Source organism: Lithobates pipiens, unplaced genomic scaffold (genome assembly GCF_037356315.1).
Source record: "Lithobates pipiens isolate NorthernLeopardFrog02 unplaced genomic scaffold, aLitPip1_a1.2 Scaffold_25, whole genome shotgun sequence".
In the NCBI taxonomy this organism is placed as follows: Eukaryota; Metazoa; Chordata; class Amphibia; order Anura; family Ranidae; genus Lithobates; species Lithobates pipiens.
Genome location: NW_027507787.1, coordinates 33,642,696 through 33,666,182, shown reverse-complemented (window position 1 = coordinate 33,666,182; position 23,487 = coordinate 33,642,696). Strand labels below are relative to the sequence as shown.

General features: G+C 43.3%; 1 protein-coding gene across 9 annotated transcripts in view; it reads left to right on the top strand.

Annotated features, from left to right (window-relative positions):
* The window catches only part of PLCE1 (phospholipase C epsilon 1), a 783,803-nt gene that overhangs the window by 620,923 nt on the left and 139,393 nt on the right, over window positions 1-23,487 (top strand). For all 9 annotated transcript variants that reach the window (XM_077454232.1, XM_077454230.1, XM_077454231.1 and 6 more), the window contains 4 exons: window positions 540-664; window positions 17,255-17,372; window positions 20,489-20,620; window positions 21,003-21,293. In XM_077454232.1, coding sequence (XP_077310358.1) covers window positions 540-664; window positions 17,255-17,372; window positions 20,489-20,620; window positions 21,003-21,293 — 666 coding nt within the window. The remainder of the gene's footprint in view (window positions 1-539; window positions 665-17,254; window positions 17,373-20,488; window positions 20,621-21,002; window positions 21,294-23,487) is intronic.

Sequence of the window (23,487 nt, the reverse complement as noted above, 5' to 3'; positions counted from 1 at the left end):
TGGATGCGAATATCCGCATCCGATTCGCAATAGTAGGAGATTTTTGACAGGCTCTCTATAGAGCCAGTTCACATATCTCTGCTGTGGCTCTGGTGTGAATTTGCACAGAAGCCCTGTGCTTCTTTTGGTCCCTTTCAGGTCCAAATTCGGACAAAAATTCAGGCTGAAATCGGACCTGAAATGGTGAACTAGGATGCACCGGACCCCTGCTGTGAGCTGCATGTGAGTATAGTGTAAATCCAGCCTTATGGCCAGGTTTAATATCATAAAAAATGTAAATCATTTCTGCATATACCCCAAATGTAATCTCTGACCATCAGTCTGCATTTAATGTGGTTCTCTAATATACAAGGGAAAATATATTTTATATTACATTTGTGGCTTTTATATGACCAGTGCTCAAAAAAAAAATAAAAAAAATGTGACAGTGTCTGGACATTTTGTTTTTAAACCTAGACGACTAATTATATACCTTATGTGCTGTGTTTTGATCAGTCAAGAGAATTGCTGTTCTTATCTTCTCATTCATATAATTACAGATAATATTCTGGATGATCGTCCTGAAAGCAAACCATGCGGTGACAAACTACAGTTTGAGTATAATGAGGAGGTATCCAAGCGGATCAAGAAGACTGATGGCAACAGTGTTATAAACAAAGGAAAGGTAGTTATTTGTCAGATTAATAAATAATAGTTATATGCTTCATTTTAATTTCCGAAAGAAAAAATTCTCTCCAGCCCTTTAAACCAGTTGTGTTATTAAAGTGATTGTAAAGTATTTTTTTTTAAATAACAAACATTTCACACTTAACTGCTTTTTGCAATGGTACTGCACAGAGCAGCCCTGATCCTCTTCTTCTGGGGTCCCCTACCAATGCTTTGGGTTCCTCCTCTTCTCCGTGAGCCACCACAGGAAGCTGCTTCTTCTGGCGGCACACACTCTATCCCAAGCCACGCTTTATAGGTCTATAGACACACAGAGTGCAGCTTGGCCCAGCTCCCTCAACACTGGATTTGATTGACAGCAGCAGGAGGCAATTAGTCCAGTGAGAAGGAAGAGAGCACATCGATAGCTCTAGATCAGGCTAAGGGAAGGATTTGGGGGGGCTGACAATAGAAGGTTTTTTACCTTAAAGATTAAAATGCTTTAAGGTAAAAAAAAAAAACTTAAGCATTTACAACCAGTTTAAAATTTATCTCAAGTAAAAAAAAAAAACATATACAGTACATCTCAGCAATATATGCACATTGGGTTTTATCCCTTTAAAGACCCTACAAGAACAGAAAAATACCTGTTGATCTGCCAAAAATGCAATTTATGCAGACCAGTGGCAGAATTACCACCATAGCCGTACATGTGGCTGCTGTGGAGCCTGGACCGCAGGGGGCCAGATTGAGTCTGCAGGGATAAGGTGCAGTGAACACCTGCAAATAAATTGAGCATCTAGACCTTTGTTAGCATGCTGTGACAGCTCACTTGATGGTTGCTGTCATTTCTAAACATAGAGCTCACAGAAGAAATCATCTACTACATACTTGTTGTGTGGCTTTGACAGATGCATCATCTCTCTCATAGCAGAGCACATTGATAGCAGAATACTTTCTCTGCCGACTCTGTGTTTATAAGTGACAGCAGCATTTGGACGAGCTGTCACAGCATGTGCAGGTTCTGCTGATGGAGGCCTGAAGGGGGCTGGATCTTTCATTTGGCCTGCAGGCAATATCAAAGAAGTGGACAGTGCATATTACAGAAATTTTGTGTTCCTTCTCTGCGTTAACTGTGTTTTTAAATTCCCTGTCTTATTGCTTCAATCAGTATGTCATACTGTACATTCCCCAGCACCTCAATTTGTATACCATACTGCACATCCTTTTCCACAATGCCTCATTTCATATTCTCCCTATTCCACACTACCTTACTACATGTGCCTATCTGTAGGTTCCTTATTCTACAGCACCTCATTCTGTATGCCATGCCGTACATTCCCTATTCAACATTGCCTCATTCTGTACACCATACTGTATGTAGCACTAACCCCTGAAGGAGCTGCTGGTTTTATTCGGGCTTACAGTTACCTCATCTGCTTGCCACTTCATCTTAGGGGGGTCCCGTTGCAAAGTAGCCCAAGTGATGATAGATCAGACACGTGGTCCTTTTTGAAGATTTATTCAGGGGTAACACCAAAGAAAGGCACAAGTCCTTCAATAGAGGGTTAGAGGATAAGGGGGAGTTCAGGCACCTAGTAATTGCGGGTTAGAGATATTAGTCAGATCCAGAGGGTAAACAGCTCTGTAGACTGGATCCAGCAGTCACCGGATAGCCCCCTCTCACTTGACCTAGCAGCCAAGATGCTTAACAAAGTCTCTGCCACAGACTTGTTAACTGAACTTAGAGATTTTTGAGAGTAGATGCTCAGCAAAGTCTCTGCCACAGAGTGGTTAATTGAACTTAGTGGTTTTAAGAGTTTTTAGGAAGAACTACCATACAGTACCAGATTCTTTCAGCCGATCCGGCGATACTGTAAGGATATTGATCCAGGTTGCATCCTTCAACTGAGTTTGCAGGCTCCTCCAGAGACACCAGCCTTGCGCTCAGTCCTCCACCTAACAAGTCCTCTCCTGGATTCTTCAGTCGCTTGGCTTCTCCCCGCAGGCAAGACAGCACAGGACCACCCCTGGATCAGTAGGCCCCAAGACATTCCTGGGCCTACACTCTCAGTTGCAAGGTCTCAGGCCAGCCGGCTCCGAGGCGCAAATCCATGCGACACAGACCCCAGGCCAGGAGGGCCCTGGGGTTGGGATCACAGACCCCGGAAAACAAACCCAAAAAAATGGCATCGGTACCTTAAATACCCTCTCCCAGAATGCACAGCAGGGAACCCACACCCACTGAACCACTTCTGAGCAAGAGGCGGCATTCAATACATCCAGCCTGCTGCTGTTCCACACCCAGTGACAGCGACACCTACGGTCAAGTGGGAATCGGTGCAACCCAACTGGACTGGTACAGAAACCAGAACTTTTAGAGAAATTAGTCTGAGCCAAACTACAGCTTCAGACAATTAAATTTGAAAAAGACAATAGTGTCTGCTCATCAGGAGCAGGGTGCTACATGTACATTTCCTATTCCGCACTGCCTAATTTTGTATGTCATATTGTGAATTCCTTGTATACAGTGCCACACACAGTGTATACACATCCCATACCACCTAATTTTGTATACTATACTATACATTCCTTATTCAGCTCTCTCTTACTCAGTATGTTGTGCTGTACATTCAGTGTTTCAAACTGTCAAATCCTATATGCTGTGGTGTATATTTAACCACTTTCAGACCGGACCATTTTGCTGGTAAATGACCAGAGGTCTTTTTACAATTTGGCACTGCGCTGCTTTAACTGGTAATTGCGCGGTCATGCAATGTTGTACCCAAACAAAATTTGCGTCCTTTTCTTCCCACAAATAGAGCTTTCTTTTGATGGTATTTGATTGCCTCTGCGATTTTTATTTTTTGCGATATAAACGTAAAAAGACCGAAAATTTTGAAAAAAAATGATATTTTCTACTTTTTGTTATTAGAAAAATCCAATAAACTCAATTTTAGTCATACATTTAGGCCAAAATGTATTCAGCCACATGTCTTTGGTAAAAAAAAAGTCAATAATTGTATATTTATTGGTTTGCGCAAAAGTTGTCACATCTACAAACTAAGGTACGTTTTCTGGAATTTACGCAGCTTTTAGTTTACGACTGCCTATCTCATTTCTTGAGGTGCTAAAATGGCAGGGCAGTACAAAACCCCCCCAAATGACCCCATTTTGGAAAGTAGACACCCTAAGGAAATTGATAAGTGGCATGTTGAGCCCATTGAATATTTTATTTTTTTGCCTCAAGCGATTGAATAATGACACAAAGTTGTCACTAAATGATATATTGCTCACACATGCTATGGGCATATGTGAAATGACACCCCAAAATAAATTCTGCTGCTTCTCCTGAGTACGGGGATACCACATATGTGGGACTTTTTGGGAGCCTAGCCGCGTACGGGGCCCCGAAAACCAAGCACCGCCTTCAGGCTTTCTAAGGGCGTAAATTTTTGATTTCACTTCTCACTACCTATTACAGTTTTGAAGGCCATAAAATGCCAAGATGGCACAAAACCCCCACAAATGACCCCATTTTAGAAAGTAGACACCCCAAGCTATTTGCTGAGAGGCATTTTGAGTCCATGGAATATTTTATATTTTGCCACAAGTTGCGGGAAAATTACAAACTTTAATTTTTTTTTATTTTTTTTTCACAAAGTTGTCACTAAATTATATATTGCTCACACATGCTATGGGCATATGTGAAATGACACCCCAAAATAAATTCTGCTGCTTCTCCTGAGTACGGGGATACCACATATGTGGGACTTTTTGGGAGCCTAGCCGCGTACGGGGCCCCGAAAACCAAGAACCGCCTTCAGGTTTTCTAAGGGCGTAAATATTTGACTTCACTCCTCACTACCTATTACAGTTTTGAAGGCCATAAAATGCCAAGATGGCACAAAACCCCCACAAATGACCCCATTTTAGAAAGTAGACACCCCAAGCTATTTGCTGAGAGGCATGTTGGGTCCATGGAATATTTTATATTTTGCCACAAGTTGCGGGAAAATGACAAACTTTTTTTTTTTTTTTTTTCACAAAGTTGTCACTAAATGATATATTGCTCACGCATGCCATGGGCATATGTGAAATGACACCCCAAAATAAATTCTGCTGCTTCTCCTGAGTACGGGGATACCACATATGTGGGACTTTTTGGGAGCCTAGCCGCGTACAGGGCCCCGAAAACCAAGCACCGCCTTCAGGCTTTCTAAGGGCGTTACAGTTTTGAAGGCCATAAAATGCCAAGATGGCACAAACCCCCCCCAAATGACCCCATTTTGGAAAGTAGACACCCCTAAATTTAGGGGTACACTAGTGAGACTAGGTAATAAATGGCGGGTGCCCTGAAACTATAAAAAAATAACTAACCAGCCAGCGTCACCTGTAACAGTTATATGGTGATCACTGGTGAAAGGGTTAACTAGGGGGCAATCAGGGGGCTTTATGCGGTAGTATATGGGGGTCCCTGGCGCTATAAAAAGCTGCGGCGAACCTAAATACCTACCTGCCTAACTAGCGTCACCTGTGACACTAATACAGCGATCAGAAAAACGATCGCTTATTAGGCTGGGTTCACACTGGAGCGATGCGGGAACGCCACGAATCCGCGGCGGGTTCCCGCATCACATGCCTCCCGGCGGCAGTTCACACTGCCCTATGCGAACTGCTGGGAGTGTCAGTGAAATGTTAATGACACCCCCAGATCAGTTCGCATATCGCAGTGCGATCTGCAAACTCAGATCGCATGGTGTGAACACCCATGCGATCCGATTCTGCTGCGGACCAAAAAAAGGGTCCCGTGCGAGTTTGCGGCGGGTGCGACACGAATTCAGCCATACTATCTGTATGGCTGAACTCGAATCGCACAGAGATCGGATGTGATTTGCACTGCAGTGCGGTGCGAATCACATCCGTTCTCATAAACCGCTGCAATGTGAACCCAGCCTTAGTGACACTGGCGACGGGGGGTGATCACGGGGTTAATCCTTTATTGGGGGGGTTAGGGGGGTACCTTAGAACTAAAGGGGGCTAACCCTAACTGCCCTAACAGTTATTACAGTCACAAATGACACCCGCCGGGTGATCAGGGGGTTAAACCTTTATTAGGTAATAAATGGCGGGTGCCCTGAAACTATAAAAAAATAACTAACCAACCAGCGTCACCTGTAACAGTTATATGGTGATCACTGGTGAAAGGGTTAACTAGGGGGCAATCAGGGGGCTTTATGCGGTAGTATATGGGGGTCCCTGGCGCTATAAAAAGCTGCGGCGAACCTAAATACCTACCTGCCTAACTAGCGTCACCTGTGACACTAATACAGCGATCAGAAAAACGATCGCTTATTAGGCTGGGTTCACACTGGAGCGATGCGGGAACGCCACGAATCCGCGGCGGGTTCCCGCATCGCATGCCTCCCGGCGGCAGTTCACACTGCCCTATGCGAACTGCTGGGAGTGTCAGTGAAATGTTAATGACACCCCCAGATCAGTTCGCATATCGCAGTGCGATCTGCAAACTCGGATCGCATGGTGTGAACACCCATGCGATCCGATTCTGCTGCGGGCCAAAAAAAGGGTCCCGTGCGAATTTGCGGCGGGTGCGATGCGAATTCAGCCATACTATCTGTATGGCTGAACTCGAATCGCACAGAGATCGGATGTGATTTGCACTGCAGTGCGGTGTGAATCACATTCGTTCTCATAAACCGCTGCAATGTGAACCCAGCCTTAGTGACACTGGCGACGGGGGGTGATCACGGGGTTAAACCTTTATTGGGGGGGTTAGGGGGGTACATTAGAACTAAAGGGGGCTAACCCTAACTGCCCTAACAGTTATTACAGTCACAAATGACACCAATGCAAAAAAAATAAAAATGACATTGGTGTCACTGTGACTGGGGGGCAGGGGTAATTGGGGGGGTGATGGGGGGGGTGTGAGTGTGCCTGGCATGTTCTACTGTGTAGTGTCGTGTTGGTGCAACTCACCGATCCTCTCTCCTCGGTGTCGGAACGAAAAATACCGACACGGAGGAGAGATTACATCACTTCCTCTCCTGTGTTTACATTACAGGAGAGGAAGTGATGTCACGGAGCATTTTCATTCGTCGGGAGCGATCGCGAGGGGGTGGCCATGAATGAATGGCCGTCCCCTCGTCCGGGATCGCTCCCGAACGAATACCGACCGCCGCAGGCACCGGGCGGGGCCCCGATCGGGCCCCCGACCCGCGGGCAGGCAAGGACGTACATGTAAGCCCTTATGCCTGCCCGTGCCATTCTGTCGATGTACATCGTCGTGCGGCGGTCGGGAAGTGGTTAATATCGTTTGATGACCCATTCTGTACTCTGGGCTGTACATTTTATATTTCAAATCGCCCGTTTCTATGCACTGCACTGTGTAGTACATGTATATTCCATTGCTAGAAAATGAAGGTTAAAAGTTAACCCAATTGTCTGCCAAGGTACATTTATGAACATCCTAGTACTCAAGGGGCTAAAGCAAGCTCGCGTCTGTTACTGCAGCTGTGAACTTAGTATGGATTTTTAGAAATACTACCAAGGGGGGGGGGTTGTTTTTGAGTGGCAAAAAAAATTATTGGCTGAACAGGCCAATAATACCAATATTGCCATGGACGTTGGGATGTCAGTTGAAAGTCAGGCCCTACCCCCTTTGAAGCCAGCACCTAATGGGTTTGTTCGCCCTGGCGTTGGTTATGTTGGGCCTCCCCTCATGTACAGGGGGGTGGGGGTAGAGGTGGGTTGCCACCAAATTACATACCTTTGCCCCCACGGTGCCCGCGTGGATCAGGTAACAACGCAGGTGGAGGTCGGGGTCATGGCAACATTTATGGTCACACTGGGTTCGAATTGGGCCCCCCCATCTCCCTGGCTATTATTTTGGATAAAAAAGATTACCTGATAGAAATGAATAGAATAATAGGGGATCAAGATACCTATACCCCACTTCAGTCAGATCCTAAGGTTGGGTATTTGAGAGAATTGGAGGTTTTGGTGCAGAGTGGGTTTGAACGCGGTGTTCTGAATAAAAAAGAAAAACTCTATTTAGTGCCTAAAGAACCACGTACGCCGGTAATATATTATCTACCAAAAATTCATAAGCACCCTACCTGGCGGGCAGGTTTATTGATTTTTATCTCCAGCCACTAGTTAAGAGGATGCCTTCATATATAAAGGATTCAAGGTCTGTGATTAATTTGTTGGTTGAGCAGACCCCCAGGCCAGGTCTGTGGATGGTGACAGCAGATGTCACGTCATTATATACTGTGATACCACATGAGCAAATTTGTTTTATTATGGAGTTGTTTCAATTCGCTACTTCTCTGAGTTATTTTTGGTTTGGGGGCCAGTTCTATAGAAAGGATAGAGGGGTCGCCATGGGGGCAAAATATGCCCCTATGCCCCCAGTTTGGCGAACCTTTTTATGGCTCTCTGGGGGGAGGATGTCGTCTATGCCAATCAGAGACCCCAGGTGGTCCTGTGGGCGAGGTATATAGATGACATTGTCCTCCTTTGGGATGGCAGCAGGGCCAATTTGAATCTTTTCTTTGTGGAACTGAATGTCAACAATAGGGGCATTTTTTTCAATTACAAGATAAGTCAGACTGAGATAAATTTTTTGGATTTGAGAATTGGGGTCAGTAACGATCAGTTTAGTACTGCTACTTTTTTTAAGGGTACTGACCGCAATTCTTATATCCCTATTGGTAGTTGCCATCATGAGGCCTAGCTTAGGTCAGTACCTAAAAGTCTATATGTACGCTTGAAGCGGAATTGCTCTGATCCTAGGGAGTTTCCTCTTCAGGCTGAGATTTTAACTTTAATTTTTAACTCGATTTTTTTGGAGAAGGGGTATTCAGAGACAATCTTAAAGGCTACCTTGGATGAGGTGGCATTAATAAATAGAAATGATCTTCTCAAGGAAAGATCACCCAGAAAGGATGGGAAATTTTTGGTTCCATTTATTACTACATATTCAATACAGCATAGAAATGTTGGGCAACTTATCAGAAAACATTGGCATATTCTCACAAATGATCAGTTTTTGAATACAGTTCTTCCTGCTAGGCCTCAGGTTCTGTATAGAGGTGCCACTTCTCTGAGGAGTAAAGTGGCTCCTGATATTCTGGATCCTCCATCTATTAAAAAAGGTTTCTTTGAGAATCTGACCAGATTTTATCAATGCAGGAGATGTAGGCTATATTTCTTAAGTGGATGTCTACACAGCAGAACCCACAAGTTTCGATCATCTAGCACCAGAGTCCAGTTTGAGATTAGGCCGTTCATCACATGTTCCACTGAGGGGGTGTTATACCTGCTCCAATGCCCGTGTGGGCTACAGTATGTGGGCAGGACCAAACGCCCCCTCAGGGTTAGGCTTAATGAACATGTGACAAACATTATAAATGGGTTTCCTAAACACCCAGTGTCTAGGCATTATTTAGAGGTCCACAATAAGGATCCGGCTAAAACCATCTTTTTGGGTATTGATAGATACATTCCCCAATGGAGGGGGGGTTCTTTGGTTCGTGGTATTTCCAGGCTTGAGATGGCATGGATACATAAAATCAAATGTCCTTTGGGCTCAATGTCGACATTGATCTGAATTGACGTTTATTGATAATTCCTGATTTTTTATGTGCACTCGATGTGAGATCTCATTGGCATTTTTTAACCAATTAGTCAATTTTATTGATTAACCTAATTTTTTTTTTTCACAATTGATTATTTTTATGAATTGTGAAATTATTTTTATATTAATTCATTTCTATATTAATTAAGATTTTTCAATTATTATTCTTCATTTTTGTTTTTTTTGTTTTTATTTCATTTTATTTTTATTTTATTTTTTATTTTTATCTTTATTTTTATTTTCATATTTATTTTTATATTTGTTATTATTATTTTTTTCTAATTAATTTTTGGGGATGGATTTCATATGGGTGACTGTACTTTGCAGTGAATGCTGGATCTCCCTTTGTCCACTAGATGGTGGAGCAGGTACTACTAGCTATTTCTTACTTTTTTGTATATGTCTGCGTAAGGTAGACGATCAAGATTAATAATCCCATTTTTGACTCATAACTCAAATTAGGATATAATGATATTGCTCCTGTCCATTAGCACTTTTTAATTGTTTATATTATTTATTTTATTATATTATCGGGTTCCACCATTGAGAACTCACAATGAGGCGTGGTTACCCATGTGTGTATTTAAGGTGATGAGTCAGTGCGTCGCCGGTTCCCCAGACGACGTCAGTTATGCACAAAACGTGCGTAGGGAGGTTGTGACGTCATCACGACCTGTTTGTGAGTGGGTGTATGCTAGCCAGCCGGCGTTTTTTATGGATGTTCATTTCTACTGATTATGTGTAAGTGCAATTATAATTGTTTATTAAAATTAAGTCTACGGATTCACACTATGGTTACCCTCTTTTCATTTCCATGAACCTATGACTGATATATGGTTTCATACGCCTGCTGTGTCTCTGAGTTACTGGTATTATCTGGCTATGGGGTGGTGATGCCGCTGGGTGCTGTTCCGGATGGTTTGTCATCCTACAGGCTGTAATAAGCTTGCCCTCTGCTAAGCGTGTTATCTATACGGTGGTGGATCACATGTTTATTTGTGTTTGCTCATCCAGGATTTCTATTCACCTTGGGTCTTCTTGGATTTTATTAGATCACACATTGATCGCGTGGACTTTTTCATTTCATAGTTTATCCAAGATTTCTATTCACTTTGTTTTTTTGGATTGTATTAGATCACTTAATGATTGCATGGACTTTTTTTTTTTATAGTACACAATAGGTGATGTTTGTACATTTACACACCTAACGAGGTGTTGTTTACATATTTACACACGTAACTTTTAGCGCAGTTTTTTTTCTATATTGTATTTCTGTTTTGTGTATATCTCACAAAGTTGAACTGCTGCTGGTTAGGGTTCACGGTGTTAGCGCGGTATTCTTTTTCCTTCATGGATTTTTAGAGCTGGTGATAGACTTTCAGGTAAAGGAGATCCAATCACTTTTATGGGACTCTGAAAGTGCTTCCCTGTACACTTGTTCCCCAATTCCACAACTAATGAACCCGGAAGCGACATGTATTACGTCTACTGTGGCCAGCATAACAGCTAATCAAGCATAATATGTGCTTAATTAGCTGCAGTGAAGAGCAGAAGGGACATCTAATAGACTCCTGATGTCTAAATAAAGATATGTCACCTGCCCAAACTATCACATAGGGGTCTTGTTAGCCCACTTAAGTCAGCAATTAAGGTAATGGAAGAAATAAAATAAAAAGAAGTGTTAAAAAGTAGATTATAAAAAAATAAGTAACAATAAGAAACAAAAAGTTTAAAGCACCCCAGTGCACTCCCCAACTTAATATTTATTGCATTTAAACATAAATTGCTCTACACGTGTGAGGCATTGCCAAAAATGTCGGTGCGAGAGCATTATTTCTAGGGCCATAATTCCCGGTTAATGCTAAATAGATAACCTGTAAATTCTTTTTGAATCGCCTTTGGAATATTGTGGGTGGCAGTTTTTTGCGATTTCATAGGCATGCACAATTTTAAGGCCTTTCATGTTGGTATCTATTTATTTGACATAAGCCCATCTTTTGTATTTTACCAAATAAATAAAAAAATGCATTTGATAAACTGCTGCACAAATATCTGTACAACAAATAAAAATGCACAACCAATAAAGGCATATATAAATGCAAATGTGCTGTGAGTGATTAATTTGCTTGTGATGTTCTGGGATTAGTTAATAACGATATTAAGCTGTATAGTCCAAAAAGTGCTTGACTCGATGCAAACAATGTTTTTGTTCATCAAACAAAATAAGTAAAACAGCACCGCTTACCAGATGTGATGGATCGCAAATTATAGAGATTGAATAGGCACACACAGGAAGGATCACTTGGCCACAAAGGATGTATCCACAGGCTCTTCCAATAGCGGTATCCCTCCTCCTGTAGCGGCTTTCCTCTGCTGCGATATTCCTCACAGAGTCTTTAGCAAGATAAACTCTACCGTGGGATGTGTTATGAAATGGAAAGAAGAGGCTTCATCGTGCAGTACTGGAATTAAAAATCTTAAAAATCGGAGGCACTGACATCCAAGCAAAAACGGCATTCAGTGCATTCAAACCAGCCGTGGCTCAAGCCAGCCAGCTGGTGCGTGGTGACGTCAAGACCTGTAGCTCCACCTGACTCATTTCCCCGTACAAGGCTTCGACTGAGGAAGGAGGCTGTTTCCCAGTTGAAGCCTTGTACGGGGAAACGCCACTACAGGAGGAGGGATCCCGCTATTGGAAGAGCCTGTAGATACATCCTTTGTGGCCAAGTGATCCTTCCTGTGTGTGCCTATTCAATCTCTATAATTTGTGATCCATCATATCTGGTAAGCAGTGCTGTTTTTCTTATTTTGTTTGATGAACAAAAACATTGTTTTTTTCTTCTGAGAAGTTCCTCCTGGTTGTTTGCATTGAGTCAAGCACTTTTTAGACTATACAGCTTAATATCGTTTTTAATTTAATCCCAGTACATCACGCGCAAATTAATCATTCACAGCACATTTGCATTTATATATGCCTTTATTGGTTGCGCATTTTTATTTGTTGTACACATTTATTGACTGAATATTCAGGGTTTTTTAAAATGCTCTGTGTCTCCCACCCCAAAGCACCTTGCCCCCATGTTGATGGGGACAAGGGCCTCTTCCCGACAACCCTCGCTCAGTGGTTTTTAGGGTCTGCAGGCGGGGGGATTATTGGATTATTTAACAAGGGGGTACCCAGATCCCGGCCTCTCCCTACATTGTACCCCTACCCATTCACCAAATATAAAAGTAGTGTAGGGGTACAATATACCCCATACTCATTCCCATAGGGGGGTGGCCAGGATCTGGGGGCTCATTTGTTAAAGGGGGCTTCCAGATTACAATAAGCCCCCCACCCACAGACCCCGACAACCACCGGGAAAGGGTTGTCAGGAAGAGGCCCTTGTCCCCATCTACATGGGGGCAAGGTGCTTTGGGGCAGAGCCCCCCGCCCCAAAGCACCCACTCCCCCCATATTGAGGGCATACAGCTGTGGATGGTTCACGAGGAGGGGGGGTGCTCACTCATCCCCTCCCTTTCCTGACCTGCCGACCTGGGGGGGACCCCACACTCTTTATTTTACAAATATTTTTTAGCTGGAAATTTATTTTTTTACATTCAGCGGGGAAGCCCGCTGGCAGCTGATGATTGGTTGTTAAAGACGCAGTGGCCGGCTTCCCGGCCCCCTCCTTAGCAACCAGCTATATACAGTGTAAAAAAAAAAAAAAAACGCAGTAAAGACGTGCGTCCAAAAATGCGGCAATCACCACAAAAAGCACTGCAGAAATGCTCAAAAGCAATATGCATAGATGTGAATCGAGCCTTAGAGCTTTCTTTAGGTGCCATTTGATCACCACTTTTTAAAAAAAATTATTAAAGCAGTTCTTCACCCTAAAGGGGAAGTTCCGCTAATCTGATCCCTCCCCCCCCCCCCCCCGTGCCACAATCGGCACCTTTCAGGGGGGAGGGGGTGCAGTTACCTGGATAATCCAGGTATCTGCACCCACTTCCGGGCAGACCGCCGCAGACCCCCGCAGACGCCCCCCCCCGTTGTGTTCTGGGAAACACACAGGGGACCAGAAGAGACGCGCAGAGTGACTCGCGCATGCGCAGTAGGGAACCGGGCAGTGAAGCCGCAATGTTTCACTTCCCGATTCCCTGACAGAGGATGGCGGCGGGGCAGCAGCGAGACGAGCGATTGCTCGTCATCTGCCGCCGACATCGCTGGACCCTGGGACAGGTAAGTGTGATTTTATTAAAAGTCAGCAGCTGCAATATTAGTAGCTGCTGGCTTTTAATATTTTTTTTTTAGGTGCAGAACTACTTTAAACTACAAAAGACAATATTTTGAAAGTTATATTTTATACTTTCTGATAGAAAACATATCCAATACAAAACTTTTTAAAAATCATATCTCTTCATAAATTTAGACCAAAGTGTAATCTGCTACATGTCTTTGGTAACAAAAATCCCAGTAAGTGTACATTGATTGATTTGCATGAAAGTTATAGTGCCTACAAACTGTGATATATATACTGGGATTTTTTTTTTTTTTATACTTGGAATGGCAGTGATCAGTGACTTATAGTGGGACTGTGATAGTGCAGTAGGCAATCTGACCCTAACTGACACTGGGTGGGAACTAACTGCCACTGACATCACCAGTGACACAAATACAGTGCTCAGTTCTAATACTATATACTTTCACTGTACTAATGACACTGGCTGGGAAGGGGTTAACATCAAAGGGTTAACTGTGTGCTTAGCAGGTGTTAATGTTGTAATGTGTGCTGCTTTTTATGAAAAATCTCTCTGTTTGCAGTGGTAGGAAACAGAGAGATTGTTCCCTCTGTAGAGGGCCCTGTGTTGCTTGTCAACACAGAGATCTGGGCTTTGTTTGGACACAGCTGATCACAGTGGGTGTGAGCATGGGGGCACGTACAGATGAGTCGGTGTGCCTGTGTGGGCCGCCCTTCCACAGTACATTGCTTGTGGGCATTGCCGAAGAGGTTATATGGATTGTGTTTGACCTTTACCTGTCAAGGTGCATTCTCATATATCTGTAAGTGCTTCTTGGGCTTTTTGGCATTTGGCAACTGTTTCCCAGATTTTCAAAGCTTCCACCTCATCTTTTGTTTGCATGTTCTCCAAGTTTTTTCAGGTGGACATGCAGGCCTAATCTGGTGCTAGCTTTAGTTGTAAGGTTCTTTAGGCAACTCTTTTTGCTGCAGGCAGTCCCCAGTTTTTCCTGTTATTTAGTCTGGTTTATTAGCATTTTCTTTACCATTTTGTTTCTCATATTGCTTTTGGATGTCCCAATTGTCTCTGAATTCTGAGTCCTAAATGAAGGAAGATAAACAGTCTCCATCCTACTGTGCTTATGGCCTACTCTTGGTACTACTTGCTACAAAACTGAGGCATGTTGGGAGTGGGAGAGGTCATACACGGCTGGTCACTATTTTTGTTTGCAAGTGTCCAAATTCTCATAAAATTGGAAATATAATCCAATTGTCTCTGAACACTGTGTCTCTCAATGAGATTTCAAGAAAAGGATTTTATGGTGAGTACAAAAATCTATTATTTTTTTTAGCTGTTGAGGCACAGAGTGAGGCAACTGGTGTCTGTTTCTGCCTCTATGTTAAACAAGGGGTCAAAGAAGAAAAACCCTGTTCTATTCATATCTCTGCCCTGTATTTGTGACTTTGGCTGTAGCAGCACTGTTGCATTTAAATAATGTTTCCAGAATATCTGTTAGGGTGTATATACACAAGGTTGATAATTGATGGTCTTCACATATGATGACATTAACAAGTACATTTCTGTACACTATTCCCCAACCCAGCTTCCTTAAAGAGGAGTTTCCCCTAAAAAAAATTAAAGTCAGCAGCTACAAATACTGCAGCTGCTGACTTTTAATAATCGGACACTTACCTGTCCCAGAGTCCAGCGATGTGGGGGAATGAAGACCCGTTTGTCACCCCCACCTCTCGGCGGCACTGGCATTACAACTGTGGGCACCCATCTGTGGCTTCACAGCCGGGCACACACTGCGCATTCGCGAGTGGCACTAAACACCGTGATTGGCCGCGCAGTGATCTGGGACCTGTCCCAGATAACTGACAGGAGGGAGGGGGCAGAGCTGAGCCCTTCCTGCACCGAGGGGAAGTGACGTCAGGAGCCCAGGCACTGAAGGAGGCAGACTACGAGGGACCCCCTAGTAACAGGCATTTAGAGGTGAGTTAAAAAAAATCAAAATGTTTTTTATCTTATTTTTTTAGGAATTTTAAGCATTTTTTTTTTGTGGGTGGAACACCACTTTAAACACTTGCTTACTGGGCACTTAAACCCCCCTCCTGCCCAGACCAATTTTCAGCTTTCAGCGCTGATGCAATTTGAATGACAATTGCGCGGCCATACAACACTGTACCCAAATGACATTTTTATCATTTTTTTCCCAGAAATAGAGCTTTCTTTTGGTGGTATTTAATTACAGCTGGGAGTTTTATTTTTTGCTAAACAAACAATAAAAGATGCAAAAAAAAGTTTTATAGTTTGTTATAAAATTTTGCAAACAGGTCATTTTTCTCCTTCATTGAAATGCGCTCATGAGGCGGCACTGGTGGGCACTGATAGGCTGCACTGGTGGGCACTGATAGGCTGCACTAGTGGGCACTGATAGGCTGCACTGGTGGGCACTGATAGGCTGCACTGGTGGGCACTGATAGGCTGCACTGGTGGCCACTGATAGGCTGCACTGGTGGCCACTGATAGGCTGCACTGGTGGCCACTGATAGGCTGCACTGGTGGCCACTGATAGGCTGCACTGGTGGCCACTGATAGGCTGCACTGGTGGCCACTGATAGGCACAATTAAGGTGGCACTGATAGACACAGATAACGTGGCACTGAAAGGCACAGATAAGGCAGTACTGATGGGCACAGATAAGGCAGCACTGATGGGCACAGATAAGATGGCACTGATGGGTGGCACTAATGGCCACTGATAGGTACCACTGATAGATGGGACTGATGGGCACTGATAGGTGGCACTGATGGGCACTGGTAGATAACACTGATGGGCACAGATATGTGGCACTGAGGTGCAGCACTGTTGTTGAGGCAGATTGTGGGCACTGATAGGTGGCACTGTGGGCACTGATGGGTGGCACTGTGGGCACTAATGGGTGGCACTATGGGCACTGGTGGGTGGCACTTTTGCCTTTCCTTAGGTGGCACTGGCAGGGGGCAGGTGGGAACTGATGAGCTGCCGCCAGCTCGCCGTGATCGGGACTGAAGTCCCTCTCACGGCCACTGGTGATCGGCTTTTTTTTTCTCCTTCCGCTATCAGCACGAGGAGGAAAAATAGCCGATTACCGACTCTGTTGTCATCACATGATCAGCTGTCATTGGCTGACAGCTGGTCACGTGGTAAGGGGTCGGGTCTGTGATCAGGTGACTCTCATAGACTCGCTGATCACAGAGCGCTCCGCACGCGCCCCTCAGGGGGCGTGCAGGCCACTCGTGCATGGGACGACGTCAACAGACGTAGTCCCGGCAAAGCAGGTCCGCGCTGTAGCCGTCATTCGGCTATAGTGCGGATCTCTAGCGGTTAAGGGTTACATTTTCAACCTCATGGCATTATTAATTGAGGCAAAACACATAACTTATGTTCCAAAGGGAAGGATTATCGCTAGAGCTAGGAAACTGTCAAGCTTCCCTAGACAGATTTTACTCATTTAGGACATAAGTTTGCTGCCTCTTTTGATGCCATGAAGCCAACTGATAAGCTTGCAGTTTCAACTGGCCTTGAAGAAAGGGATTGAGAAACACCTCTGTAAAATTAGAGGACTACATTGGGGAAGTTTCCCTCATAGTCAATGAAACATCAATGGAATAGTTATTTCCTCAATTAATATACACTAAATGAGTGAATTCATCACCAGACATGTATGTTTTATTGCACCTATAGGTCTATGATATGGAACTGGATGAAGAGTTTTATCTCCCTCAGAACAAGAAAGAAAGTAGACAAATTGCACCAGAACTATCAGACCTTATCATCTATTGCCAAGCTGTAAAGTTTCCTGGTAAGTAGAATCATCTATCTTGTGATTCTCTGGCAGCCTTCTCAGTGTTGACTTTAGAGTGCGCTATGTCTGGCTCTATGCCAGATCAATAAATACTTGTTCTGAACATCTTCTTTTGAAGTGAAAGTTTAGATTAGATTCACATTTAGGTAAGGGCACTTTTTATTAGCATTTTGTATAAATAAACCGCTACAAGACAACACCAAGACAAACAACAACAGAACAATTAATGTCCAAAGCAACTTTTCAAAAATAAATACACAAAGAGGGAATTGAAATACACAGATCTTGTAGTAACATGGGAAAAACCGCTGGACATAATGTCATCATATTAATAGTCATACTTTTTGTATCAGTCATTAGTATAAATAATAAACACAATTAAACAATGTTGATGGCAAGTCCAAATAAATCTCAGTTTTCACTCTTGAATGGATGGCCTCATTGTTTGTGTTTTGCTGTTGCTTTTTTTTTTTTTTTATGAAAATTAAAATATAACCAGAGAGAAGTTAATTCCTCACTCTGGTTTGTATTCCAAAAAGAATATAATATGTGTGAAAGTCTGTCGTTGTCTCATGTCTTGCACTGATGTATTTTTTTTAAGCTCATAACAGTTTTATTCTTGTTGTGCGTGTGTATACCAGTGTTTCTCAACCTTTTTCTCAGTCAAGGCACCCTTTAAAATTATGGACAGTCTTGAGGCACCTCATTCTAAAATGTAAAAAACGATTCTAATTTTACATTATACATCAACATCCACACATGTAGGACAGCTAACGTTAGAGGGGATTTATTCTTCCAAATCCAGTACACTTTTGCACATTGGTACTGACTAGTATTCCAATGTTTCTCTTCTTCCTCAGTTTTTCTCTATCACTCAGCAAATGTGACTCCAGCGCTGACAGAGAGGGGCAAGGGAGGGTCAAACAAGGATGCTGTGCAGAAAACCAACATCTTCCTTATCAACTGATGACATCATTGGTTGTTAAAGCGGAGTTCCACCCTACAGTGGAACTTCCACTCATCGGAACCCTCCCCCTCCCCTCCAGTGTCACAGTTGGCACCTTTCAAGGGGGAGGGGGTGCAGATATCTGCCTAAGACAGGTATTTGCACCCACTTTCGGGCATAGCCTCCCACAGAAGTCTATGCCTATTTCTGTCCCGCCGCGCTGTCTGCTGGGACACACACATTTCCCAGAGATAGCGCAGAGCATTTTCAATGCGCTGCGTGACTCGCGCATGAGCAGTAGGGAACCGGGAAGTGAAGCCACAAAGCTTCGCTTCCTGATTTCCTCACCGAGAATGGCGGCGACAGCAGCCGAGAGCTGAGCGATTGATAGCCCTCGGCTGCCGACATCGCTGGACTCCAGGAAAGGTAAGTGTCCATTTATTAAAAGTCATTATAACAATTATAACCATCTAGCAGCCTACATCTTAACAACTTAAAGAGGGAGTCCACCTGAAAAAAAAATGATTAAAAGCCAGGTGAACTCCCTCTTTAAGTTGTTAAGACGTAGGCTGCTAGATGGTCATAATGGTGCACAATGAAAACCTGTGGCTTTGTGTAACTAAAAGGCAGGCTTGTTACACCTGCTGGCTTGTATACAATTTTGGGGCAATTTTTAGGCATTTTACCAAGACACCCCTGAAGAAACCTCAAGCCCCCCCCCCCAGTTGAAAAAGGCTGGTGTATACTGTAAAGCTTTTGGAGTTTTATTTCTGTTGCAAATGTGTTGTTCATGATACATAGGTGGTTGCAGATTTATCTCCCCAGTCATGATTACTTAAAGTAGTATTAAACCCCAAACCAAAAATGAAATAAGTTGCACCTTACCAATCAATAGATGTTGTGGCTGCATCACTTTTCTTTTTTTTGGCTCCCCCCCCTCTCTTTTCACCTGGTGATCTAACTAGTAGCACACCTCCTGTATTAGAGTGCACTCACTTTGGATGAAGGAGCACGTGGGCACGTTTGGATAGCAGAATTGTCAGTCTGGGGGGGGAGGAGGAGTGTAAGATGTAATACATTTGTACATAAAAGCAGCTTTACATAAAAGCTGATCATTGTAAGCACCCCTACCAGTGTTGAATGGTTTGTCTCATCCCTGTAACTGATCTCATCTGCAAGAGAGCTTGTTCTTTTGAAGAACAGACTTACTGGCCAGATCCCTAACTGAAATAGTGGAAAGAAAGCCTAAAAAAAACTGAATGCAGCCAAGATTTTTTAATCAGCAATATAATAAATGTTTACTTTTGAGTTTAATACCACTTTGGGCTGTGAGACTCTTTTATTGTTAATGCAGTGAGGATATGTTACTGCCTTCTGTACTGTAATTTATTTAAAAATATGATTATTTTGTTCCTTGAGGCCTTCATAACTCAACCACAATTACTGATTCAAGTGATACTAAACCCAAAACCAAAACTGCATTATATTGCAGCTTACCAATCATTTGATGTGGTGGCTGCATTCATTTTCTGTTCTTTGTTTTTTTCCCTCTGTTTTCACCTGGTGATCTGGCCTGTAACATACTATGCCTCCTGTATGAGTGAGACACAACTCTGGTTGATGCGGGGAAACCTTCATCCAATTTGCATATATGTGAACCCAGCCGAAATGAAGTAAAAGCAAAGAGACTGATATATAAACTGTATAATCAAAGTGCATATGATTGAATATCTGTGACCCTTGAAATTGTACATCCCTTGAAAATTAAATGTTTTAAAATGGAGAAAGAATTTGGTTTAGTGTTAGGTATGTAATACAATATATGTTAAATAAAATATGTTGAGCCTGTGTGAGAATGTACTCCCCTCCCAAATGTCCCTCCCAAACAAAAAGCATTTATTGATCTGGGGTCCCAAATCACAGCTATATTATAGTTATCACAACATGTTTCCCTTGCTCAGTGTATTCTTGTATCAAGTTAGTATTTTTCTTGGACTGGTGAAGATATAAACTTCATGGAGAAGATATGGGTGGGAGATTAGTGATGTAGTATTGCACAGGGCAGGCTGGTTCAGTTCCATAAAACATCATCTAAAAAGGCTACGGAAAATGTCATGCCCTCTTGGTCTGCTTGTTTGGTTCATTAGTCTTAATTTTATGGGAACAGGCCTTACGACGTTAAATCCTTGTGGATCTGGCAGAGGAAAGGAAAGAAAAAGCAGGAAGTCCATTTTTGGCAACAATCCTGGTAGAACAAGCCCCGGGGAAACAACAACACTGGCCAAAACATCTGGAAGAGGTAATTGCTGTATATTCCATTTTGCTCTAATATTGGGGAAGTGGCTGTATTCCATGACGCATTATATGCCTTTTTAATGTTATATTCCATTACAACATGGGTTTAATAAAATGTTTTTTCTCTAAATTTAAATATTCGTCTAACATATCCTTTAGAAGCCATTTATGTTAAATGCCCTTGAACGGTACATGTGCAGGGATAGCCAAAGGCTGTCTGAGGTTAGGCTCTACACGGTAACTAGCTATTTAAAAAAGCAAGTGTAATTAAGACAATCATATTGATTATTTACTGTACTTACAGAATTGTATGTGTTTCTGTTGCAATGTTGTGGGTAAAAGGAAAAGCCTTAGTTCACCTTCTGAAATTAAACATTTACTTGCAGGCGTAGCCGACACAAGGCAGAGTTGGGAGGAGCCATGCTCACCTCCATTCAATCCAAGTACATCACTGAGTGCCATTATCCGGACTCCTCGGTGCTACCACATCTCATCCCTGAATGAAAATGCTGCTAAGCGTCTATGTAGACGTTATTCACAGAAGTTGATTCAGCACACTGCTTATCAATTATTAAGAACATATCCAGCTGCTACACGGATTGACTCTTCAAATCCACATCCTCTTATATTTTGGCTTCATGGAATACAATTGGTTGCTCTAAACTACCAAACAGATGGTAAGCAAGCCATTGCATGATCAATTGTAATAATGAATTTATTTCCAGTAAAAATATGTATTTTAGGTAGACTGTTAAAGAACTAGTATTTGCAAGAAATGCCTCAAAGCAGGTGAGTGAACAGCCAGAGGAAGCATAGATATTTACTCTTTAAATCTGATGCAACGCCAGCCCTAATCTGTGTAAAATCGAAAGCCGCCTTGTGCTATAAGTTTAGCATAACCTGAGGAGCAAGAAGTAACAGATTTGTACATAATTGCAAGTGACCTCATTGGGCAGTTGTACATGTTATGTGCATTAACAAAGTATGAGATTGTACAGGGAAACCACAATCCTTTTGTGTGATTATGTTAACCTATAAAGCAGGGATATGCAATTAGCGGACCTCCAGCTGTTGCAAAACTACAAAACTAAAAACTAAAGTCCCATCATGCCTCTGCCTCTGGGTGTCATGCTTGTAGCTGTCAAAGGCTTGCTGTGCCTCATGGGACTTGTAGCTGGAGGTCCGCTAATTGCATATCCCTGCTCTAAAGGTTAATGTTTTTTCATGTTCTAATATAATATTTTTTCAGGCCCACTTCCACTATGTTTTGCATAATGGCTGCCCACTCATAGAAATTCTGCTGACTTATCTTTTGAGGACTGTTGTGAAATTTCTCCCTGCTTCAGGTTCTTTAAACTAGAGTTTTTGAGTGTTAACATTCCTATTGCATTCAACATAATATAAAATGAAAGAAAAATTGTGATGAAAAAAGCATAAAGACTGTCACTGTGAGTCCTTCCTAAAATACTGGTTAGCCCCCTTTACTCTGATACTCCTAACTAAAATCTAGTGGAACCAATTGCCTTCAGAAGTCAACTAATTAGTAAATGGAGTCCACCTGTGTGTAATCTAATCTCAGTATAAATACAGCTGTTCTGTATAGCCCTCAGAGGTTTGTTGGAAAACCTTAGTGAACAAACAGCATCATGAGGGCCAAGAAACACGCCAGACAGGGATAAAGTTGTGGAGAAGTTAAAAGTAGGGTTAGGTTATAAAAAAAATATCCCAAGCTTTGAGCATCTCATGGAGCACTGTTCAATCCATCATCTGAAAATGGAAAGAGTATGGCACAGCTACCAACCTACCAAGACATGGCCGTCCACCTAAACTGACAGGCCAGGCAAGGAGAGCATTAATCAGAGATGCAACCAAGAGGCCCATGATAACTCTGGAAGAGCTGCAGAGGTTCATAGCTCAGGTGAGAGAATCTGTCCACAGGACAACTTAGTCGTTCTCTTCACAAATCGGGCCTTTATGGAAGAATGGCAAGAAGAAAGCCAATACGAAGTCACATTTGCAGTTTGCGAGAAGCCATGTGGGGGACACAGCAAAACGTAGAAGAAGGTGCTCTGGTCAGATGAGACTAAATTAAACTTTTTAGCCTAAAAGCAAAATGCTATGTGTGGCAGAAAACTAACATTCCACATCACCTTGAACACTCCATCCCCACCGTGATACAGGGTGGTGATAGCATTATGTTTTAGGGATGCTTTTCTTCAGCAGTTATAGGAAAGCTGCTCAGAGTTAATGAGAAAATGGATGGAGCCAAATACAGGGCAATCTTAACCACTTGCTGACCGCCACACGCAGATTTACAACCCTATTTTGGGACTGGAGATCGTTGTTATAGCAGCAGCTAGCTGCCATAACCCCAGTATCCCCGTGTTCGGCCGGCAGTCGGCTACAAGATAAAAGTGGTTTCTGTGGCAGATTCACTGCGAGATCACTTTTATCGGTGGCAGGAGAGGGGCCCCCCTCCCGCCACAATCCGGTGCCCTCTGCCGCTTACCGGAGTTGTCGGCGGAGGCGATCGCATCTGTCCCCTGAGCTGACATGGAGACAATTGAGGGGAAGATGGCTTCCACCCGTCTCCATGACACCGCAGGGCGGAAGCGATGTCAAAAAGTCACTTCCGCTCATGGCTCTTAACCAGTTCCTGACCAGCGCACGCCGATGTACGTCGGCAGAATGGCACGGGCAGGCATATTGGCGTACAGGTACGTCCAATCTTTAATGCCGCCCTGCCATCGCGAGCTCCCCGGCGGCGGCACACTCGCATGCTGGTCGGGACCCCCGTGAGTCTGGTCGCGGGTCCCGCCGACTCGATCACCGCGGGCATACCCGCAATCGTCTCACGGGGTGGCTGAACGG